The sequence below is a fragment of the Hemitrygon akajei genome, chromosome 15 (genome assembly GCF_048418815.1).
Source record: "Hemitrygon akajei chromosome 15, sHemAka1.3, whole genome shotgun sequence".
Lineage (NCBI taxonomy): Eukaryota > Metazoa > Chordata > Chondrichthyes > Myliobatiformes > Dasyatidae > Hemitrygon > Hemitrygon akajei.
Genome location: NC_133138.1, coordinates 78,919,562 through 78,942,841, shown reverse-complemented (window position 1 = coordinate 78,942,841; position 23,280 = coordinate 78,919,562). Strand labels below are relative to the sequence as shown.

Genomic DNA, 23,280 nt, shown 5'->3' with positions numbered 1-23,280 from the left:
CACTGTCGACGTTTCGGGCCGAGACCCTTCGCCAGATGTAGAGCAATTGCTGATATATGCACAAGACACCTATGTTACAGGGCCCCTCAGATCTAGAGTCTGACATTGTTAAGGATGGGTCTGACATTGTCAAGGAAGAGTTATCATGGTAACCAAAAGCTCATCCATTTTTTTTCTTCTTATCATCCTAGAAATTTGTTTTAGGGGTGGGGTATTGGCTCTCAATCACAGATGCCCAATGTTTAGAGAAATTGACTCCAAGCTCTTGCCAGAGGTGAGTGACATATATAACCTTTGCTTCCAGCCAATAAAAAAAGAGGATTGGAAGAGCTTTAAAGTCACCAAAGGTTCCTCCACACACCTCATCCCTAAACATCTTCCAGCAGAAGATTATCTCAACACCCCATCCACCAGCTAGATTGACAGGGCACAACTGCATGCAAGAGGTCAAGTCAGCATCAGGTTTCAATCTTATATTTGAGGCGATATCTAACACAGAAGGCTACCTGGTTCCTTGTTTCCAATACTTGAGACCACCATTTTCACTGTCATCATCTGGGATTTTTGCTTCATTTTCCCCGGTCTCCAAGTTTAACCGAACATGTAGACCTGCAGGAATCGCTTGACCTGCAGAGACAAGAAAACCACAAACATTGATGTCAAATAACTGGAGAAGGTGAGAGAACAGGATTTACTCGCTGAATTACTGTCATTTCCTTGACTTGATAAAAGAGGCGGAGCAAGCAACGTGCAAATTGTGAGATTTGTTCACTCAATGTCAATAAGACATCGTAGACATCAGCAGAGGGAAACTAGAGGTTCATGAAGGATCAAAAGAGGGTAAGTAGCTTTAAATTCCTGGATGTCACTATCTCAGAAGACTTGTCCTGGATCTATCATAAATATTGTTGTAAAGAAAGTATGACAGTGCCCCCACTTACAACCCCGCAACCATCAGGCTCTTGAACAAAAGGGGATAACTACATTCATTTAAGGACTCTGTTATATTGTTATATGTTATTTTATTCTTTCATGTCATTATTTATTGCTAATTATCTATATTTGCATTTGCAGTTTACAGTTACTGATCTATATATTTGCCAAGTAAGCCTGCAGGAAAAGACTCTCAGGGTTGTATGTGGTGACATGTATGTACTCTGATTATACATTTCACTTTGAATTTTGATGGAAACTAACACCACTGCTCCTGACAAACCAGTGTGTCAATCAGAGACACCAATTAGCTGTTATCTGGTTTAATTGTTTAATTGCCTCCTGACAGATGAGGGTGTCTCTCAGAGATGCCGAATAACTGTTACCTGGTTTAATCATTTGCCATTTATTAGTTGGGTAAAAGACCTCCATGTCTTCAGGGTCCAGATCATCCTCCACTTTTGCATCCTCTACATTTCCAGCGTTCTCTTCTGTCTGTTCCAGAACCGTGAGAGCAGACACTTTCTAGAAACACATGGATAGAATAAATATCAAAATCATTAAAAGAACTCTTTAATCTTCCAAGAATTTTATCAAACTTATTGACCATTACTAAGTTATCTCAACTAAACCTAGCAACTGCCACTGGATTTCGGAGTTTACAGAGGCATTTTCAAAAGATTCGAAGTACATTTATTATCAAAGTACGTTTGCAGTATACAAACCTGAGATTCATCTTCTCCACAGCCATGAAACAAAGAAAATCGTCAACCACCTCGTGAAAATAAAATCAAATTGTGCAAATGGCAACAAGAACACACTCTTGCATTCAATGGATAAGTGGACTTGTGGATTGGGTAGTTACATATGTACACTTGCCTTACACTGACTCAGACTACTGTCTCAATTCAACAGCTCCCTGCAAAGTGACTAAAGACATTGCACCTCCATAGAGGAAGATCCAGCACCTTCATTGTAGAGAGCAAGTTACGCAAACGGATGGGCAAGTATATTTTAGAATACGATGGGGACATATTATTCAGCAGCCTTTCTTCAAGTCATCAAACTAACTAGAATAAGTGTTAATAAATTCTAGTTGTAAATCATAGCTTCAAAATTTTATAGAAGTGCATTAAAAAAAAGACATAGCTTTAAATTGCATCTCCAAAGCAACATTGTCTGCAATTCAACTAAATAAACAACTTGAGAAAAGCTGAAAAAAATTCCATTTGTCTTTTTTTGTGTTGAGTTATTTTTTCATGGCTCTATATCGTAGACATAGAGTCATAGTCATACAGCATGGAAAAAGGGCCCTTCAGCCCAAATGGGTGCCCAATCCAAGCTTGCCCCAGTGGTGCACGTCAACCAAGATGCACTTGGCCTACAACCTTCAAAGACTTTCCACTCCATGTACCCGTCCAAATGTCTTTGAAAATTATTATTGTATCTGCCTCCAGCCGCTGATTCCTTTGTGCTAAAAAAGTAATTGCCTCTCAAATTCATCATAGATCTTTCCCCTCTCACCTTAAACTAATGCCCATTAGTTCATGATTCCCCAACTCTGGGATTAAGACTGAGTACAGTCAAGATGGTGCTAGTCAACAATGATTCCTTGGGCAATATCTTCCAGATGGCCAACCTCTTCAATTATTTCACTTCTTCTGCATCTCCTGCTTGTTCTTTTTGTCTTGATTGCATTTTGGAAACTGTTGGAGGCTGCAATGTGCAGTTTGGAATTCGATCAAATTATCTAGTGCTCTGCTGTCTCCAGAGAGGACTGAGGGCACAAGCTGCTTCGTGCAGAAGACCAGAGTTAGGGCGCGGGGTCATGAACGACTACATTTCAAGGCACTGCGGAAGACTGAAGCATTGAGGTGAATGTGGAGGTGGTCAGCAGTCACTCTCCACGGAGCCAATGGCAATTGGTAGCCGGGTTGGTGGAGTTCGGACAATAGACAATATGTGCAGAAGTAGACCATTCGGCCCTTCGAGCCTGCACCGCCATTTTGAGATCATGGCTGATCATCTACTATCAATACTCGGTTCCTGCCTTGTCCCCAAATCCCTTGATTCCCCTATCCATAAAATACCTATCTAGCTCCTTCTTGAAAGCATCTAGAGAATTGGCCTCCACTGCCTTCCGAGGCAGTGCATTCCAGACCCCCACAACTCTCTAGGAGAAGAAGTTTTTCCTTAACTCTGTCCTAAATAACCTACCCCTTATTCTCAAACCATGCCCTCTGGTACTGGACTCTCCCAGCATCTGGAACATATTTCCTGCCTCTGTCTTGTCCAATCCCTTAATAATCTTATATGTTGCAATCAGATCCCCTCTCAATCTCCTTAATTCCAGCGTGTACAAGCCCAGTCTCTCTAACCTCTCTGCGTAAGACAGTCCAGACATCCCAGGAATTAACCTTGTGAATCTACGCTCCACTTCCTCTACAGCCAGGATATCCTTCCTTAACCCTGGAGACCAAAACTGTACACAATACTCCAGGTGTGGTCTCACCAGGGCCCTGTACAAATGCAAGAGGATTTCCTTGCTCTTGTACTCAATTCCCTTTGTAATAAAGGCCAACATTCCATTAGCCTTCTTCACTGCCTGCTGCACTTGCTCATTCACCTTCAGTGACTGATGAACAAGGACTCCTAGATCTCTTTGTATTTCTCCCTTACCTAACTTTACACCGTTCAGATAATAATCTGCCTTCCTGTTCTTACTCCCAAAGTGGATAACCTCACACTTATTCACATTAAACGTCATCTGCCAAGTATCTGCCCACTCACCCAGCCTATCCAAGTCACCCTGAATTCTCCTAACATCCTCATCACATGTCACACTGCCACCCAGTTTAGTATCATCAGCAAACTTGCTGATGTTATTCTCAATGCCTTCATCTAAATCGTTGACCCAGCATGGCAGTCACTCTCCACGGAGCCAATGACGATTGGTAGCTGGGTTGGTGGAGCTCAGACTCAGCATGGCAGTCACTCTCCGCGGAAGGACTGGGTTCGTGCAGCCACTCTCCATGATGCTGACGAGAGGATGTTTTTGAAATTGAGATTTATGTGATTACTGGACCGCAGTTTATATTGGTTTCCTTCAGCTTTTTGTTTTCCTTCTTGTTGGGCAATATATTACTTTTTGTGTGAGTGAGGGGTTGGGATTATGGCGTCTGATGTTGTTGTTGCAGTTTTTCTGTGTGAGTGACCCGTTAGTATTTGTGAGAAAGAGAGAGGGGTTGGGGGTTTGATGCTATTGTGGCTTTTTTTTGTGAGGGAAGGGGTTGGAGGTTTGGGGTTTGATGTTCCAACTGCATTTTCTATGTGGGTGATCTGATAGTTTTTTTGTGTGGGGAGGGGAGGTTTGGGGTGTGGTAGTTTTGTTTCTTTTTAGTGGGGGGGGGGGTTGACATCTTTTTTATCCCCACAACTCCCATGGGTTTTCTGTATCTGGAGAAAACAAATACCAAAATCGTATTGTACATGTACACTTTGACAATAAAGTGAACCCCTGAACTGTATTCCTTAGGGTGTTAGAGACTGAGGTGATCATTTGAAGTCCTAGCCTGTCTAACTTCTCCCTCTAATGCAGATCCAACATCCCACACAAGAGCACTTTGTACATGTTCAAAGCCCTGATTTGTGAAGGCCATCATGCCAAAAGCCTTCCTCACAGCTTGACTCCACTTTCAGTGAACTATTTACTTGTACTCCAAGGCCTCTCTGTTCTAATTTCACAGGGCCCTGTTGTTCTATATGAATGTCCAACCTGAATTCGACTTTCTAAAATGCAAATGCTCACACTTATTCAAAGTACTGTAAACTCTATTTGCCATTCTTTGGCCCACTTACTCAACTGATCAAGATCCCCCTGTAATTTCTATTTTGATAACCTGCTTCATTGTCCAGTATCCCACTTATTTTAGTGTCATCTGCTAACTTACTAACTACACCTTTTATATTCTTATCCAGTTTGTGGATATCAGACATCCCACCCTGCAAAAACGCATTTCAGGGAGGTAGGACCCCCACCCACCCCCGGTCAACTTTCAAGGGTGTATGTAATACTTTGTTTAGTGATTTTGTCTAATCTGTAAACCAAGATGGGTATATGCAGAAAATGTGACATTAAAATATGTACTTATATTATCATGGAGTCATTTTTTTTGTTCTATTACAACTTTAAGCATGTCTAGAGGTAGTTTGGCCTCATCACGTAGGACATCAATACAGTAGCTCCTTAGCAGCTAGCCAGCTAGTTTAAATAATGTTAGCTATGCTAATCAACGATTGACACCTGTTAAACTCACCGCAACATGTCTTTTACAGTCATTTAACCCACCACGGGCAATAGAAAAGTCACTGTTGCAAACAGTGCAGTGAGCAACACTGTCATTTTGAGGTCGACTGTAAAGCCCGCCCACAGAGAAAACCGATTGGTCTCTCTTGGTGCTAAGTAGACCTATCAGGATGCTTCCTCTCGCTCTTGCTCTCCCTCTCAAAAAATAAATCAATTTCCAGGGTATTGTATATAATTTGCAGGCATCAGGGAACCGCTATCAATATGCGGGAGACTGCCGGAACTGCCGGGAGAGGTGGGATGTCTGGGATATAGAGGGCAAACAACAATGGGCCCGGTACTTACCCGAGGCACACGCTAGTCATGGGCTTCTACCCGAGAAACGGGCTTCTACTATCACTCTGCTCACGTCTACTGTGTATGTAACAATTCCAGTTGTCTCTGGATTCCACATGATCCAACCCTCCAGAGCAGCCTACCATATAAAATCTTATCAAGAAGGCCTTACTGAAGTGTATATAAACCATGCCTACTGCCCTACACTCATTAACTGTCTTGGTCACATCATCAAAATAAACTCAATCAAGTTCATAAGACAATCTCCCATGCAGAAAACCAAGCTATCTCTAATTCCCTTTCTTTATTCCCTTTATTTCTAGGTGTATTTAAACCTTATCCCTTAACAGAATCCTTTCTGACAACTTATCCACCACAGCTATGAGATTTACTACAAGACAATTCAGAATTTTTTTCCCCTTTGCCATACTTTTTAAAATGAAGGTGCAACATTTGCTACCCTCCATGCTGTTCTTGGATATACTCGGTCAGGCCCTGAGATCTGTCTCCCTTCAAACCTTTTGAGACTTCCAGCACTTCCTCTATTGTGACGCAAATTTTCACCAAGACCTCTCCATTTACTTTTTCTAGTTCTGAAGTCTTTATCTTCCTTCGTGGTAAAAACAGAAGAGAAATATTCATTAAGAACCTTAAGTCACTTCTACACAACGGTGCTCCGTTGGGTCTTTAAGGGGGCCTATTCGCTCTCTAGATGCTCTTTTTTTTATTAAATATACGTAAAGTATCATTGGATTCTTCTTCATCTTTTCTGCCAGTTATCTCATGCCTGCTCTTTGCTCTCCAGTTTTCCTTCTTGGGTGCGATTCTTCACTCCTTACACTCCCCCAGGGGTTCACTTGATTCCAGCTGTCTGGACATGATCCATACTTACTTCCCTTTGGACAGAGCCTCAATATCCCTTGTCATTCAGGGTTACCAGCCTTGCCTTTCTGTTACAAATTTTAATTGGTCAGCTGCATTGATGCAGATTCCATGTCTGTCCTGTAAGTACAATCCAATTTATGTGTTCCAATAATCTATACTATACTCAGATACTTGACACACAAAAGCACTTCATACAAATTCAAGCTTCCAGAGTTTTAACAAGTTTATAGTTTGCTCCCACAAAGTATCCCCTTCTGCAAAAGCTCGCTCATTTACTCACCGGCTGTTGGCTAATCTCACTCCAAATGGAAGAGAAGCACTGTGTAGAAATCAGCAGCAACACCAGGTTCAAATCGAAAAGTTCCATTGTCAGAATTCCCACAACCTAAAATACAAATACTGTGGTATAATGCTGTGAAAATGTAGATATAGAACACAGAAGCAGTCTTTATTTTCTTGAAATTTAGAAGTTTCAATTTGTTCCCAAATATTCTAACAAATTTCTACACATGTACCATGGAAACTCTCCTACTGGTTGCTCGTGATCTGGTATGGTGATCAAATGAGTAGGTACGTAAAAAGCTGCCCCTAGAAGCTGACTTTACCCAGTACATTACAGGCACAATCCTCCCTACCATCAGTAGAATTAACAGAAGGCAACATCACCATCATCCTGGACATGCCATCCTCTTGCAGCTCTGCCATCACGCAGCAGGCACAGGAGCCCAAAGTCTCACACCACCAGGTCACGAACAGCTCCTTCCCCTCAAATGTTCAGTTGTTGAAACAATCAACAAAACTCCAATAACTACTTTTGCAACTCCAAGACCATTTTGCAGTCTTCAGGGAGACCTGAAGACTCAGTATACATTCTTGAAAATGTTATCTTTTCTTTATGTGATAGCAAGAGGATACCAACACGTACCCCAAGTCAAATCAATGTTGCACTTTAGCTGCTAAATCACATTTTCTGACCTGCTACTTCATGACACTGCTGCTCATGATCTGTTTTGAAACTACAAACTAGAAATCTATGATTTCTACATATCCATGACGGAGTTCAAAGCAAATTATTTTTTTTTCTGTTGGATGGCCAATATTTATCCCTCAAAAAATCAAAACATTATATAATCACAGTATTTATTGCATTGATTATGGGATCTTCCTGTACAAAAATGGCCTCAGTGTACACAACATCGCAAGCTGTTGCACTTCAGTTTAACACTACAAAGTTCTGGATTGCTCTGGACTTGTGAAGCCCCCGCATAGCAAGTGGGAGTTGGGTTCTCAGCAGTGTTTACCACACACCACGATAAAAGAATCATGCAGGTCCCACTGCCAAACTCAAAACCCTCTGATACACTTTCCTTGAAAGATGCAGGCCTACGTCTCCGAAGTGTTAAAGGCCATTTAATTACCCAGTTACACACTTGTTGGACAACGCCTAAACACAGCCTCTCTCACTTGTTCACTTCTTATACCACAGATACGCAGAGTAGAACAGCATAGAGAATGGATCTTCGCCTCATCTTGTCCGTGCAGAAACCGCTTAAAGTGCCTGCTCTCAACGACCTGCACCGGGACCAGAGCCCTCCGTGTCCCTACTATTCAACAACATTATGTTTCTTGCAACAGTCTGCAACCTCTTTAAAATTTAAAATCTTTAAAAATCCTCCACAGAATCTCTACTCCTAACCCAACTTGCACCTCTCCACAGTCAACATTTACCCCACACTCACCCTCTAGAAAAAAAACTCAGCACCCATTCCTCTTCCAACATTACCCTCCTTCTCTCCACTTCCAACCCTACACTGACACCTCATTCATCAGCAACCTGGACCTCTACGTCCACCACTCGTGCAACATACTCTCCCTCGCTCGGCAACCTCTATCACCAATCACTCCCAGTTTAAAACTCCTTCTTCCACAGCAACCTCAACCCTTACACCCTTCTCCAGTCTAACTTACCCCTTCACAGGCGACCACTTGACTCCTCCTCCAACGCCTGCCGTCCTCCCCAGCAGGAAAGCCCTACCTTCCTCTCATGCAACCACGTCGCCCTATACACTGCACCGCTGAGCCAATCGGAGCGCTCGCCGCTCGTGACGCAATCATTTAAAGATACAGCGGCCCGAAGTCACCAAAACTGACACAATGCACGGCGACAGTGCGGATCCCCGGGGCCGCTGCTCACACTCAGCGGCTGTGAGCACGCACGGCTTCAAATCGATCTGTTCCAGGTACGAGTGGGTAGAGAAAGAGCACGGGGGCAGAACACTCAGAAATCTCCTAGAATAACACTGTTAAAGACCGGCTGGGTAGCCTCTGAATTGATAGCATGAATATTGTTTTCACTTTCGCTAAAAACAAATCCTCCACTCTGGCCTCGTACCTCTTCTCACCTGCCTGCCACTCCCACTGCTCCTTCCCTTTTTGCTATGGTCCACTTTCCTCTCCAATCAAATTCCTCCTTCTCCAGCCCTTTACCTTTCCTACCCACCTGGCTTCACCTATCACCTTCTAGCTATCCTCCTTTCCCTCCTCCCACCTTTTTATCCTGGCATTACCCTCTCCCCCCACCTTCCTTTCCAGTGCTGAGGAAATGTCTCAGCCGGAAACGTCTACTGTTTATTCATATCCATAGATGCTGACTAACCTGCTGAGTTCTTCCTGCATTTTCTGTGTGTTGTTTTGGATTAACAGCATCTGCAGACTTTCTCTGTTTACAGTATTAAAGAGATAACCCTCTAAAAATCGGAATTAATCCAAATAAAAACAGAGATTTGTAATGCGTCTTTTGCAAGAGTTACAGAATTCTTACACACCTGCTTTGCGTCTGGGAATGCAAAGTAGTGACCGACAGCATCCAGAAAGTGTAAACAGGAGGAAATCTGCAGATGCTGGAAATTCAAACAACACACACAAAATGCTGGTGGAACACAGCAGGCCAGGCAGCATCTACAGGGAGAAGTACTGTCGACGTTTCAGGCCGAGACCCTTCGTCTGGACCAACTGAAAGGAAAGATAGTAAGATATTTGAAAGTAGTGGGGAGGGGGAAATGCAAAATGATAGGAGAAGACCGGAAGGGGTGGGATGAAGTTAAGAGCTGGAAAGGTGATTGGTGAAAGTGATACAGAGCTGGAGAAGGGAAAGGATCATGGGACGGGAGGCCTCAGGAGAAAGAAAGGGGGAGCGGGGCACCGGAGGGAGATGGAGAACAGGCAGAGTGATGGGCAGAGAGAGAGGAAAAAAAACAAACAACTAAATATATCAGGGATGGGGTAAGAAGGGGAGGAGGGACATTAACGGAAGTTAGAGAAGTCAATGTTCATGACATCAGGTTGGAGGCTACCCAGCCGATATATTAGGTGTTGTTCCTCCAACCTGAGTTTGGATTCATTTTGACAGTAGAGGAGGCCATGGATAGACATATCAGAATGGGAATGGGACATGGAATTAAAATGTGTGGCCACTGGGAGATCCTGCTTTCTCTGGCGGACCGAGCGTAGGTATTCAGCGAAACGGTCTCCCAGTCTGCGTCGGCTCTCACCAATATATAAAAGGCCGCACCAGGAGCACTGGACACAGTATATCACACATTCCGACTCACAGGTGAAGTGTCGCCTCACCTGGAAGGACTGTCTGGGGCCCTGAATGGTGGTGAGGGAGGAAGTGTAAGGGCAGGTGTAGCACTTGTTCCGCATACAAGGATAAGTGCCAGGAGGGAGATCGGTGGGAAGGGATGGGGGGGACGAGTGGACAAGGGAGTCGCATAGGGAGCGATCCCTGCGGAAAGCAGAAGGGGGGGGGGGAGGGAAAGATGTGTTTGGTAGTGGGATCCCGTTGGAGGTGGCGGAAATTACGGAGAATTATACGTTGGACCGGGAGGCTGGTGGGGTGGTAGGTGAGGACAAGGGGAACCCTATCCCAAGTGGGGTAGCAGGCGGATGGGGTGAGGGCAGAAGTGCGGGAAATGGGAGAGATGCGTTTGAGAGCAGTGTTGATGGTGGAGGAAGGGAAGCCCCTTTGTTTAAAAAAGGAAGACATCTCTTTCGTCCTGGAATGAAAAGCCTCATCCTGAGAGCAGATGTGGTAGAGACGGAGGAATTGTGAGAACGGGATAGCATTTTTGCAAGAGACAGGGTGGGAAGAGGAATAGTCCAGGTAGCTGAGAGAGTCTGTAGGCTTATAGTAGATATCAGTAGATAGGCCGTCTCCAGAGATGGAGACAGAAAGATCAAGAAAGGAGAGGGAGGTGTCGGAAATGGACCAGGTAAATTTGAGGGCAGGGTGAAAGTTGGAGGCAAAGTTAATGAAGTCAACGAGCTCAGCATGCGTGCAGGAGGCAGCACCAATGCAGTGGTCGATGTAGCGAAGGAAAAGAGGGGGATGGATACCCGTATAGACTTGGAACATGGACTGTTCCACAAAGCCAACGAAAAGGCATGGGCACCCGTATGGGTCCCAGTTATGCCAACCAAGGTTATATCCATGGGCACCCATATGGGTCCCAGTTATGCCAACCAAGGGTGTAGCCATGGGCACCCGTATTAGTCCCAATTATGTCAACCAAGGGTGTAGCCATGGGCACCCATATTGGTCCCAGTTATGCCAACCAAGGGTGTAGCCATGGGCACCCATATTGGTCCCAGTTATGCCAACCAAGGGTGTAGCCATGGGCACCCGTATTAGTCCCAATTATGCCAACCAAGGGTGTAGCCATGGGCACCCATATGGGTCCCAGTTATGCCAACCAAGGGTGTAGCCATGGGCACCCATATTGGTCCCAGTTATGCCAACCAAGGGTGTAGCCATGGGCACCCATATGAGTCCCAGTTATGCCAACCAAGGGTGTAGCCATGGGCACCCATATGGGTCCCAGTTATGCCAACCAAGGGTGTAGCCATGGGCACCCATATGGGTCCCAGTTATGCCAACCAAGGGTGTAGCCATGGGCACCTGTATGAGTCCCAGTTATGCCAACCAAGGGTGTAGCCATGGGCACCCATATGAGTCCCAGTTATGCCTGTCTTTTTATTGGCACAAAATGGACATTGAATCTTTCGATACTACCTCCCTTTAAAAAAAAATATACGGTATTTCTGTTTTTGCACATTAAAAAAAATCTATTCTATATATGTAATTGATTTACTTGTTTATTTATTATTATCTTTTTTTAAAAAATTATTATTTTTTTTCTCTCTGCTATATTATGTATTTCACTGAACTGCTGCTGCTAAGTTAACAAGTTTCACGTCACATGCTGGTGATAATAAACCTGATTCTGATTCTGATTAATGTCGTTGTGTGCTTTTCAGTGAATGGAAATAGACAAGCACAGCTACAGGCGGTAATGTCACTGTGATTTTCAGTGAATGGGTCTGGACAAGCACAGCTACAGGCAGTAATGTCACTGTGATTTTCAGTGAATGGGTCTGGACAAGCACAGCTACAGGCAGTAATGTCACTGTGTGCTTTTCAGTGAATGGATATGGACAAGCACAGCTACAGGCGGTAATGTCACTGTGATTTTCAGTGAATGGGTCTGGACAAGCACAGCTACAGGCAGTAATGTCACTGTGTGCTTTTCAGTGAATGGGTCTGGACAAGCACAGCTACAGGTGGTAATGTCACTGTGTGCTTTTCAGTGAATGGAAATAGACAAGCACAGCTACAGGCGGTAATGTCACTGTGCTTTTCAGTGAATGGGTCTGGACAAGCACAGCTACAGGCAGTAATGTCACTGTGTGCTTTTCAGTGAATGGATATGGACAAGCACAGCTACAGGCGGTAATGTCACTGTGATTTTCAGTGAATGGGTTTGGACAAGCACAGCTACAGGCAGTAATGTCACTGTGTGCTTTTCAGTGAATGGATATGGACAAGCACAGCTACAGGTGGTAATGTCACTGTGTGCTTTTCAGTGAATGGAAATAGACAAGCACAGCTACAGGCGGTAATGTCACTGTGCTTTTCAGTGAATGGGTCTGGACAAGCACAGCTACAGGCAGTAATGTCACTGTGTGCTTTTCAGTGAATGGATATGGACAAGCACAGCTACAGGCGGTAATGTCACTGTGCTTTTCAGTGAATGGGTCTGGACAAGCACAGCTACAGGCAGTAATGTCACTGTGTGCTTTTCAGTGAATGGATATGGACAAGCACAGCTACAGGCAGTAATGTCACTGTGTGCTTTTCAGTGAATGGAAATAGACAAGCACAGCTACAGGCGGTAATGTCACTGTGCTTTTCAGTGAATGGATATGGACAAGCACAGCTACAGGCGGTAATGTCACTGTGTGCTTTTCAGTGAATGGATATGGACAAGCACAGCTACAGGCGGTAATGTCACTGTGTGCTTTTCAGTGAATGGATATGGACAAGCACAGCTACAGGCGGTAATGTCACTGTGTGCTTTTCAGTGAATGGATATGGACAAGCACAGCTACAGGCGGTAATGTCACTGTGTGCTTTTCAGTGAATGGATATGGACAAGCACAGCTACAGGCGGTAATGTCACTGTGTGCTTTTCAGTGAATGGGTCTGGACAAGCACAGCTACAGGCGGTAATGTCACTGTGCTTTTCAGTGAATGGATATGGACAAGCACAGCTACAGGCGGTAATGTCACTGTGCTTTTCAGTGAATGGATATGGACAAGCACAGCTACAGGTGGTAATGTCACTGTGTGCTTTTCAGTGAATGGGTATGGACAAGCACAGCTACAGGTGGTAATGTCACTGTGTGCTTTTCAGTGAATGGATATGGACAAGCACAGCTACAGGCGGTAATGTCACTGTGTGCTTTTCAGTGAATGGGTATAGACAAGCACAGCTACAGGTGGTAATGTCACTGTGTGCTTTTCAGTGAATGGGTATAGACAAGCACAGCTACAGGTGGTAATGTCACTGTGTGCTTTTCAGTGAATGGGTATAGACAAGCACAGCTACAGGTGGTAATGTCACTGTGTGCTTTTCAGTGAATGGGTATAGACAAGCACAGCTACAGGTGGTAATGTCACTGTGTGCTTTTCAGTGAACGCGTATAGACAAGCACAGCTACAGGCGGTAATGTCACTGTGTGCTTTTCAGTGAATGGGTATGGACAAGCACAGCTACAGGCGGTAATGTCACTGTGCTTTTCAGTGAATGGATATGGACAAGCACAGCTACAGGTGGTAATGTCACTGTGTGCTTTTCAGTGAATGGGTATGGACAAGCACAGCTACAGGCGGTAATGTCACTGTGTGCTTTTCAGTGAATGGGTATGGACAAGCACAGCTACAGGCGCTTTTCAGTGGTTGGTTCTATTTTCACTGCTGAAAGAAGTTCTTCAATATGCCACTGCATTCATTTTGTCAATATAGATTGATCGTTCCTCTAATCATACATTTGTTTTCTCACTTAATAACTGTTAATCCATCATTTAACAACGGTTAAACTATCATTAAATAACTGTTCCTGAACCTGGTGTTGCGGGTTCTGAAACTCTTCCAGCAATGGGAGGGGAGCATGACCTGAATGGTGGGGTTCCTCAAATGATGAAAGCTGCTTTCCTGTGACAATACTGCGAATAGATGCGCTCAGTAGTGGGGAGAGCTTTATCCACTTTTGGGTAAAGATGGTCTGGGCTGTATGCACTACTTTTTGTAGGCTTTTCCATTCAAGGGAAATGGTGTTTCCATATCAAGCTGTGATGCAACTAGTCGATATACTCTCCGCCACACATCTGTACTAGAAGCTTGTCAAAGTTTTAGGTGTCATGCCAAATCATTGCAAACTTCTAAGAAAGTAGAGGCACTTCCGTGCTTTTTTTGTAATGGCACGTATATGCTGGACTTGGGGCAGATCCTCTGAAATGATAACACCAAGTTGCTGACTTTCTCCACCTTTAATCCCCTGATGAGGATTATAGAGTTTTAGTCCTCTTGATGTCAATTATAAGCTCCTTAGTCCTGCTGACGTTGAATGAGAAGTCGTTGTTATGGCATCACTCAGCCAGATTTTCACTTTCCCTCCTACATACTGATTCATAGCCGCCTTTGATTCAGCCAATGACAGCGGTGTTGTCAGCAAACCTAAGTATGGCATTGGAGCTGTGCTCAGCCACACAGTCATAGAGAAGAGCAGAGGGCTAAGCACACAGCTTTATGGTGCACCCGTGCTGATGGAGACTGTGGAGAATGTTTTTTGCCAATCCAAACTGAGTGGGGTCTGGAAGTGAGGAAATCCAATTGTACAGGAGGCATTAAGGCTAAGGAATTGAAGCTCATTGAGTAATTTTGAGGAGATAGTAATATTAAATGCTGAGTTGTAATCAATAAAACACATCCTGATGTGTGTACCTTTGCTGTCCAGATGTTCCAGGGTTGAGTGAAGAGCCAATGAAATGCCATCTGCTGTGGACCTGTTGCTCAGGTAGGCAAGTTGTAGCAGATCCAAGTCGCTTCTCAGACAGGAGCTGGTTTCATCACCAACCTCTCAAAGCACTTCATCACCGTGGGTGTAATAGTAATTCAGACAAGTTGCCACATTCTTCTTGGGTACCAGTACCATTGAAGCCTACTTGATGTAGGTAGGTACCTCAGACCTCCGAAGCGAGAGGTTAAAGATATGAGTCTTTAGTACTTGGCCAGGTACCCTGTCTCGGCTGGATGCTCTCCATGGGCTCACCCTCCTGAAGGAGGCTCTCACATCTGCCTCCGAGACTGAAATCACAGGATCATTGGGGTTATGGGAGTTGGTGCAGGCGCCTCCATGTTTGGATGTTAAAAGCAAGCATAAGAGGCATTGAGCTCATCTGGGAGCGAAGCATTGTTGCCACCTATGTGACTTGGTTTCACATTGTAGGAGGGGATAGTATTCAAGCCCTGCCATAGTTACTGAGCATCCTCCAGTGAGTCCAGTTTGGTCTGGAGTTGCCACTTCACATGTGAGATGGCTTTCCGGAGATTGTACCTGGACCTCTGGAATTTTACTTCATCACTAGACCCGAATGCCACTGATCTGGCCCTCAGCAGATTGCAGATCTCATGGTTCATCCAGGGCTTCTAGCTGGGGAAAGCTCTGAATAGTTTTTGGGGGGACTCACTAGTCTGCGACTGTTTTCATGAAGTCCTTGACAACTGTGCTTTATTCGTTCACATGCTCTGAGTTCCTGAACATGGCCCAGTCCACTGACTCGAAGCAATCCCATAGACCCTCCTTTACCTCTCGCAACCACCTCTTTGTTGTCCTTATCCCTGGAGGCTTGCTCTTTAGCCTCTGCCTGCATGCATGTAGACAGCCAAGTGATCTGATTTCCCAAAATGTCTGGGTCTGGGGTGGAACAACAGGCATTCCTAATCATAGTATAGCAGTGGTCAAGTGTGTTGGAACCCTTGGTGCTGCCAGTGATATGTTGATAATAATTGGACAGAGATTTCTTCAAGCAAGCCTGATTGATGTCCCTCTGAAAGGAGTCAGGATGGGCTGTTCCTTGTTTGCTGACCTTGAGTGCCTGCTTAACATCGGCCTTTGGCGGTATGTAAATTGTGGTCAGGATCAAAGAGGAGAACCCTTTTGGTCAGTAGAAGGGTTGGCACTTTGGATTAGTCTGATTAGGGAAGGAGGTTAGTGCAAATGAAGCAATTCAGAAAAGGCATACTAGATCTGGAATGGGCGGTTGTCAAAAGAAATTTTGGATGGGCTGTGCTTGTATCCACTGAGTGAACATTCATTAAAACTTAAAAGATCCAGCGGTGTCCTGACAGGGTGGATTTAGAGGTGGTCTTCCTTTCGCAGGAGAATCCGAATCCTGGGTGTCACTGTTTAGAAATGAAGGGGCACTCGTTTTGGATAGAGATGAGGCAATTGTTTTTCTCTCAGAGCCATGAGTCTTTGGAATTCTCGTCCTGACAGACCAGTGAAAGCAGAGTCTTTGGCCATTTTGCAGATGAAGGTGGATAGATCTTTGATAACGAGTGGGCAGATGGGATTATGAAGCTGAAGATACAGATCAAATATTAAAAGTATGGAATTGGGGACAGTCTCAGCTTAGGTTTTGTAGCTTTAAAACATTAAACTAATTGAAACAAAGACGCAGGAATCTGAAATGTGGGCCTGTCTTCGAGTTTACATTAAGTGAGGCGTGCACAAGTCGTGGTAGCAAGATGATATATGCAATTCATGTATTTATACATGTAACTTGTAATTAATTATTTAAATGAACAAGAATGCTTAATCAATCAAAATGTATGGTGTATATATACAAGATTACTCAAACTTTACTTAATTATTAAATACACAGCACTCCTTCGTGCTTACCTGCACACTTCAACTCAGTAGAGTGCTTCTCAGCTGTATACACAATATATTAAATAATGCAATTACTGTTTACAGACATCCACAGCATAGTAAGCTTTAAATTGTCCCATTCAGGCCCGAAGTTTTAATCGCTGTGGAGGCTTTTTTCCCTTTGTGGGTTATCATCTTTCCTGACAATGGAGGACCCTCTGCTTGGTAGGCAAGACTCATAACTGTGAAACAATCTCAGGTTCTGGGGCCTTCTCCACGATGGTTGTAGGAGTTGACTCTGAGACTGCAGGAAGTGGTTCTGACAGCAGTAGCCACCTTTCTTCTTCTGGTTTGTGCAGTTTGATCTTGGGAAGGTGCACTTAGTTCACTGGAATATTCTCTTACTAATCCTTCTATTGCTCCCTTTATAATCTAATCTGTCCTCTTGGTTTCCCCATCCACAAAAGTTTCTGATGAATCCTCTGTTTTCTATCTCCATTGCCTCCTTTCTCTTTGGCCTTCCATTCATCCAGCTGGGCTTTGGTCTTTGCATCTACTTTTACAAGCAGGTTTCTGTCTCCCACTTGAAGTTCATTCAGTAACCTCAATGCACGCAGGGTAGATTCTGGTTCTTTATACTCACAAAAACTGAATGCTTGCAACTTTCCTGAAGCTCGTTAAACTCTCTTCCAGCTTAAAACATTGCCCATTTTGCAAGTAACTGCCTGATTAACATATTAGAAGCTTTTTCAAATACATTACCTACAAAAACTTGTTGAGAGACCACTGCTTTTGTCACTTCGAAGCTTCCTCTGAGCAGCATGGCCCTTCCTCCATCCAATGTACTTTCCAACCAGAGGCACAGGGGTTGGCACCAACACCTGTTTGTCCTCTGTTGTGCAACGGTTAAAGAAATACAGCATCTATCATCAAACAATACCTTTCTGTTGACTCGTGCAGGGTATGCAGCAGGTAAATGGTGGATGGATCTCCAATCAAGTTGTTGTTGTCTCAGCCAATCACACCCCCACAATGCTGGTCCTGCTCTTTATATCACATCTAAGCTCAGTGTGGATTGTAGGCTCTTGTATTTCACTATCACCAATGTCATTCCCACAGGAGTTATCATTCCTCATATCAGTTCTTAGCTGAATATCTGCAGGCTTCAGTTAAGTATTTTTGAAATACCATTCAAACTCATCTTGTGGAATGACTGGAACAGCAGAACCAGTGTCAAATTCCATTTTGATCAAAAACAGGAGAAAATCTGCAGTTACTGGAAATCCAAGTAACAGGCACAAAATGGTAGAGGAACTCAGACGCGCCTGTCCTGCTGAGTTCCTCCAGCATTTTGTGTGTGTTGCTTCCATTTTAATCAATTTGCCGGTCACTTCTTGTCTATTGCTAGTTTTCACATTGTAAATATCAAGTTTACTCAGTCCTGTGTCACTCTCATCTTTATCAGATTTTTCATCAATAGCATGCAGTGTCCTGACAAAGGGTCTCGGCCCGAAACGTCGACAGCACTTTTCCTTATAGATGCTGCCTGACCTGCTGCGTTCCACCAGCATTTTGTGTGTGATGCAGATCAGTGCCCTTCTTGAAACTGCAGTTTTATTTTTCATCTTTTTCTTTTCTCATTCCAACCATTTATTTTTGTCTACCCGACATGCTATCTATATATGTCCGACTTTGTTACACTTTCTACAGGTCTCGCCTTTAAATTTGCATTGGTCTGGTGTTTGCGAGCCCCTGCCACACCAGTAATATACTTTTTTTCAGCCAGGCCGGTTTCTGTTTAGATGTTGCAATTTAGTTCATGCTCATTTTCATTCCTTACTGTAACTCAGTCGCATCTCTGCCTGCGGTTTCTATTGAAACAGTAATTTCAACTGCTGTCTGAAATGTGAGCTGGGCTTCCATTAGGAGCTATTTTTGAATGCTTTCTTGTAAGATTCCACAAACTAGATAATCTCTCCGTGTGTCATGAAGCCCATTACCAAAATGACAATGCTCAGATAATCTCTTCAACTCAGCCACATACTCTGAAATGGACTCCCCTTCTTAATAATTCTGCTTATGAAACCCAAAACATTCTGCAATCAACAATGGTTTTGGTTCTAAATGTTCCTGCATCACTTTACAATATTGGCCATGCTCATTTCTGATGATTTGGTTAGAGCAGTCACACTGCGAAGCAAACTGTATGCATTTAAACCCAATACGTTCAGCAAAATCGATACTCAATTCTCAGTGGCTGTTTCATTTGCTTCAAAATATTGTTGAATTACCTCTTTTGTGTAATCAAGTGTGTCCAACTTTCCGGTGTAGCCAGCCCTTTCTGCTCTTTTTTATGATTATTACCACCTGGTAGTCACTTTTCATGAACCCAGGAATTCTTCCATTTTCTGACTTTTTCTAAAAAAAAACTTAATTGTTTCTTCCCTTCAAATGAATACCTGCTATGCTGCTGTTTTATAACTCGACAGTCTCTCCACATGGTGGGCTGTGTTTTTTTAAAAAATTCAACCATTCCTTTTCAGTTTGAATATCTCCCTGTGCTTCAACAGCTGGATAACCATCTTGGGTTTGTTTTAAAAATACCTCGTTGCCAATGTTATGTTTTGTAATTTCAAAGCATTCAAAGGAAGACACTGGAGTCTGAAAATCTTTGGGTTTATTTTAAGTGGGATACACACGTATCACGTGGTAGCATGATGAGGTATGCATTTCATGTAGTTATACATATGACCCGTAATGAATGATTTAAGCAAACAAGAATGCCTAATCAACCAATATAATACAAGATTACTTAAACATTTCTTACTTATTAAATACACAACATCAAGGGGTTGAGAGGCCTAATTTCTGATGCTAATTTTTATGGTGAGATGGTGCTGAAGATACACGATGACATTTTGCAGACGATAAACACAATTACTAGCTATTCTATTAATTATACTTTTTCTGAACTACAATCACTGTAATTCACAGCCTGTAATTTCCTTTAGGGGGTTGTGTTTTTGTATAGTCTGGTCAACCTGCCATTTTCTCAGTGTCCTGAAGGATATTGTGAATAGTCTGTACGAACTCCCATTTTCGCAGTGTCCTGAAGGATATTGTGAATAGTCTGTACGAACTCCCATTTTCACAGTGTCCTGACGGATTCAGCGAGCCGGACTCATGAGAATGCAGGTGTGGCAGTGGCAGCCATTGCTAGAGTGTACTTGGGGCAGGATTGAGGCAGCAAGCTCTGGGTCCGGGAGTGAAGAACAAAATGATGTTTAGGCGATTTAAATGCCAAGCCAGATTTTTTTGAAAATCAAGGCATTGAAGCTGAGGGAGATGGATGAACTGGTGTTGAGCTCACCACTCTGAGAGGCTTTTCTTGTCCCACTGCTACACTCGCTCTGTGGCTGCGGCTGCAGCCGTCGGGCTCCTGGGCCGGCTGCAGTGCTGAGCTGGGTGCCTGGCTGTGGACTCACTTACTGGCACTCAGCAGTTTATGTCCTGTGTGTTATTTGCGTTTTTATAGTTTGCAGAGTTATGTTTCCTTTTGCAGTTGGGTGTTTGACGGTCCTTGTTGTGTGTGCTCTTTTTAAGTGTGGTCTATTGTGTTTCTAAGTTTTGTGGTTGCCTGCAAGATGACAAATCTCAAGATTGTGTATCTTTGATAATAAATGTACTGTGAAGTTTGAACTTTGATAATAAACGTTTGTGTGTACTGTTTGTATCTGCTATTCCCTAATTGGATAAACAATGCTATTTCAGCTGAGGATGTCAAAAAGAGTGTTGTATGAGAATTGTAAGAACGTGTCAGCGAGAATTAGGATGTTGTGTAACTTTAGCAGCACAACCTATATACTAAATAGCAACAATTCAATTATGCAACACACACACAAAAGTTGCAGCATGCGATAGAACATAGAACAGTACAGCACATTACAGGCCCTTCGGCCCACAATGTTGTGCCGACCCTCAAACCCTGCCTCCCATATAACCCCCCACCTTAAATTCCTCCATATTCCTGTCTAGTAGTCTCTTAAACTTCACTAGTGTATCTGTCTCCACCACTGACTCAGGCAGTGCATTCCATGCACCAACCACTCTCTGAGTGAAAAACCTTCCTCTAATATCCCCCTTGAACTTCCCTCCCCTTACCTTAAAGCCATGTCCTCTTGTACTGAGCAGTGGTGCCCTGGGGAAGAGGCGCTGGCTGTCCACTCTGTCTATTCCTCTTAATATCTTGTACACCTCTATCATGACTCCTCTCATCCTCCTTCTCTCCAAAGAGTAAAGCCCTAGCTCCCTTAATCTCTGATCATAATGCATACTCTCTAAACCAGGCAGCATCCTGATAAATCTCCTCTGTACCCTTTCAAATGCTTCCACATCCTTCCTATAGTGAGGCGACCAGAACTGGACACAGTACTCCAAGTGTGGCCTAACTAGAGTTTTATAGAGCTGCATCATTACATCGCATCTCTTAAACTCTATCCCTCGACTTATGAAAGCTAATACCCCATAAGCTTTCTTAACTACCCTATCTTTCAGGGATCTGTGGGCATATACCTTCAGATCCCTCTGCTCCTCCACACTACTAAGTATCCTGCCATTTACTTTATACTCTGCCTTGGAGTTTGTCCTTCCAAAGTGTACCACCTCACACTTCTCCGGGTTGAACTCCATCTGCCACTTCTCAGCCCACTTCTGCATCCTATCAATGTCTCTCTGCAATCTTCGACAATCCTCTACACTATCTACAACACCAACAACCTTTGTGTCATCTGCAAACTTGCCAACCGACCCTTCTACCCCCACATCCAGGTCATTACTAAAAATCACAAAAAGTAGAGGTCCCAGAACAGATCCTTGTGGGACACCACTAGTCACAACCCTCCAATCTGAACGTACTCCCTCCACCACGACCCTCTATCTTCTGAAGATAGAATTCTTAATGCACAAGGATTTTGTGGGGGTTTTCAGACCATTCTAGGAGGGTTGGTAACTTTGTCATAACCTGTCATCTTGTTGAAAGAGCTGCAGCATTGTAATTGTTTCTGATGCTCTGACAATTAATTTCTGTTGGGTTGTGTGCACTGCCACCCTGTGGCTCTGAGTTAAATTTCAGCAAATATGTCTGGGACTGCTTACAGATTGCAAGGTGCAACAAGGAAATGCTGGAAACACCCACTGGGTCAGGTTGGTTCTGCAGGAAGAGAAACAGAGTTAACAGTTCAGGTTGATGATGACTTGATTATTTTCAACATTTTCTATTTTCATTTTAGACTTGCAGCATCTGCAGATTTTAAAAATTTACAATGATAAGGCACCGACCCCTGTTTCCATCCAAGGGGTCAGTGTGGACATGGTGGAGGATTACAAATACCTGGGGATATGAATTGACAATAAACTGGACTGGTCAAAGAACACTGAGGCTGTCTACAAGAAGGGTCAGAGCCGTCTCTATTTCCTGAGGAGACTGAGGTCCTTTACCATCTGTCGGACGATGCTGAGGATGTTCTATGAGTCTGTGGTGGCCAGTGCTATCATGTTTGCTGTTGTGTGCTGGGGCAGCAGGCTGAGGGTAGCAGACACCAACAGAATCAACAAACTCATTCGTAAGGCCAGTGATGTTGTGGGGGTGGAACTGGACTCTCTGACGATGGTGTCTGAAAAGAGGATGCTGTCCAAGTTGCATGCCATCTTGGACAATGTCTCCCATCCACTCCATAATGTACTGGTTAGGCACAGGAGTACATTCAGCCAGAGACTCATTCCACCGAGATGCAACACTGAGCGTCATAGGAAGTCATTCCTGCCTGTGGCCATCAAACTTTACAACTCCTCCCTCGGAGTGTCAGACACTGAGCCAATAGGCTGGTCCTGGACTTATTTCCACTTGGCATGATTAACTTATTATTATTTAATTATTTATGGTTTTATATTGCTATATTTCTACACTATTCTTGGTTGCTGCGACTGTAACGAAACCCAATTTCCCTCGGGATCAATAAAGTATGTCTGTCTGTAACAGACCCAGTCCAAAGATGAGAGGCTGCCGTACTCCTTTTATTTCTTCCAGTAATACCGTTGCTTCAATATACCTCAAGGCCAAAAGAATTCTGTAAACACCGAAGAATTGAACCGACATTTCTCTTTGCTAATAAGAAAACAGAAAACTTTAGGAGTAATCGGCGGGTGTTTGAGGAAAGAGAAAGCGGTTTGGGTCTGTGACCAACACTCCTGGAATGACTCCAGGAATAAATAGCTACCCTCTGGAGTGCTGCTCAAGAACTGGCAATGAGGACTTCATTGAACTGAGCTAAATATGCCTGGAATCTTTCGATTTTGTGTCTTATATTCTGTGTTGTTCCTTGTTCTTTTTGCCATTTGCATTGATTATTTTCTTTTCGCTGGGGGAGGGGTTGATATTTTTTTAATGGATTCCATGGTTCTCTTAGTTTCGTGACTATCTGTGAGAAGATGAATCTCAGAGTTGTATATTGCATACATACTTTTATAATAAATGTACTTATAACTTTA

At 43.7% G+C, this 23,280-nt stretch overlaps 1 protein-coding gene and 1 long non-coding RNA gene across 3 annotated transcripts in view; one reads left to right on the top strand and one right to left on the bottom strand.

Annotated features, from left to right (window-relative positions):
• sil1 (SIL1 nucleotide exchange factor) overlaps positions 1-8,811 on the bottom strand; it is a 23,065-nt gene extending 14,254 nt beyond the window's left edge. The window contains exons 1-4 of one of the 2 annotated variants that reach the window (XM_073067848.1): positions 8,429-8,811; positions 6,741-6,845; positions 1,320-1,458; positions 507-627 (exon numbers count right to left, since the gene is read on the bottom strand). In XM_073067848.1, coding sequence (XP_072923949.1) covers positions 507-627; positions 1,320-1,458; positions 6,741-6,827 — 347 coding nt within the window. In that variant the 5' untranslated portion in view covers positions 6,828-6,845; positions 8,429-8,811. Of the gene's footprint in view, positions 1-506; positions 628-1,319; positions 1,459-6,740; positions 6,846-6,975; positions 7,122-8,428 lie in introns of those variants that run through there. The other variant, XM_073067847.1, reaches the window with a different exon arrangement.
• Positions 8,601-23,280, top strand: LOC140739495 (uncharacterized). The gene is made up of 2 exons (XR_012101656.1): positions 8,601-8,700; positions 22,023-23,280. It is a non-coding gene; the product is annotated as an uncharacterized lncRNA (long non-coding RNA).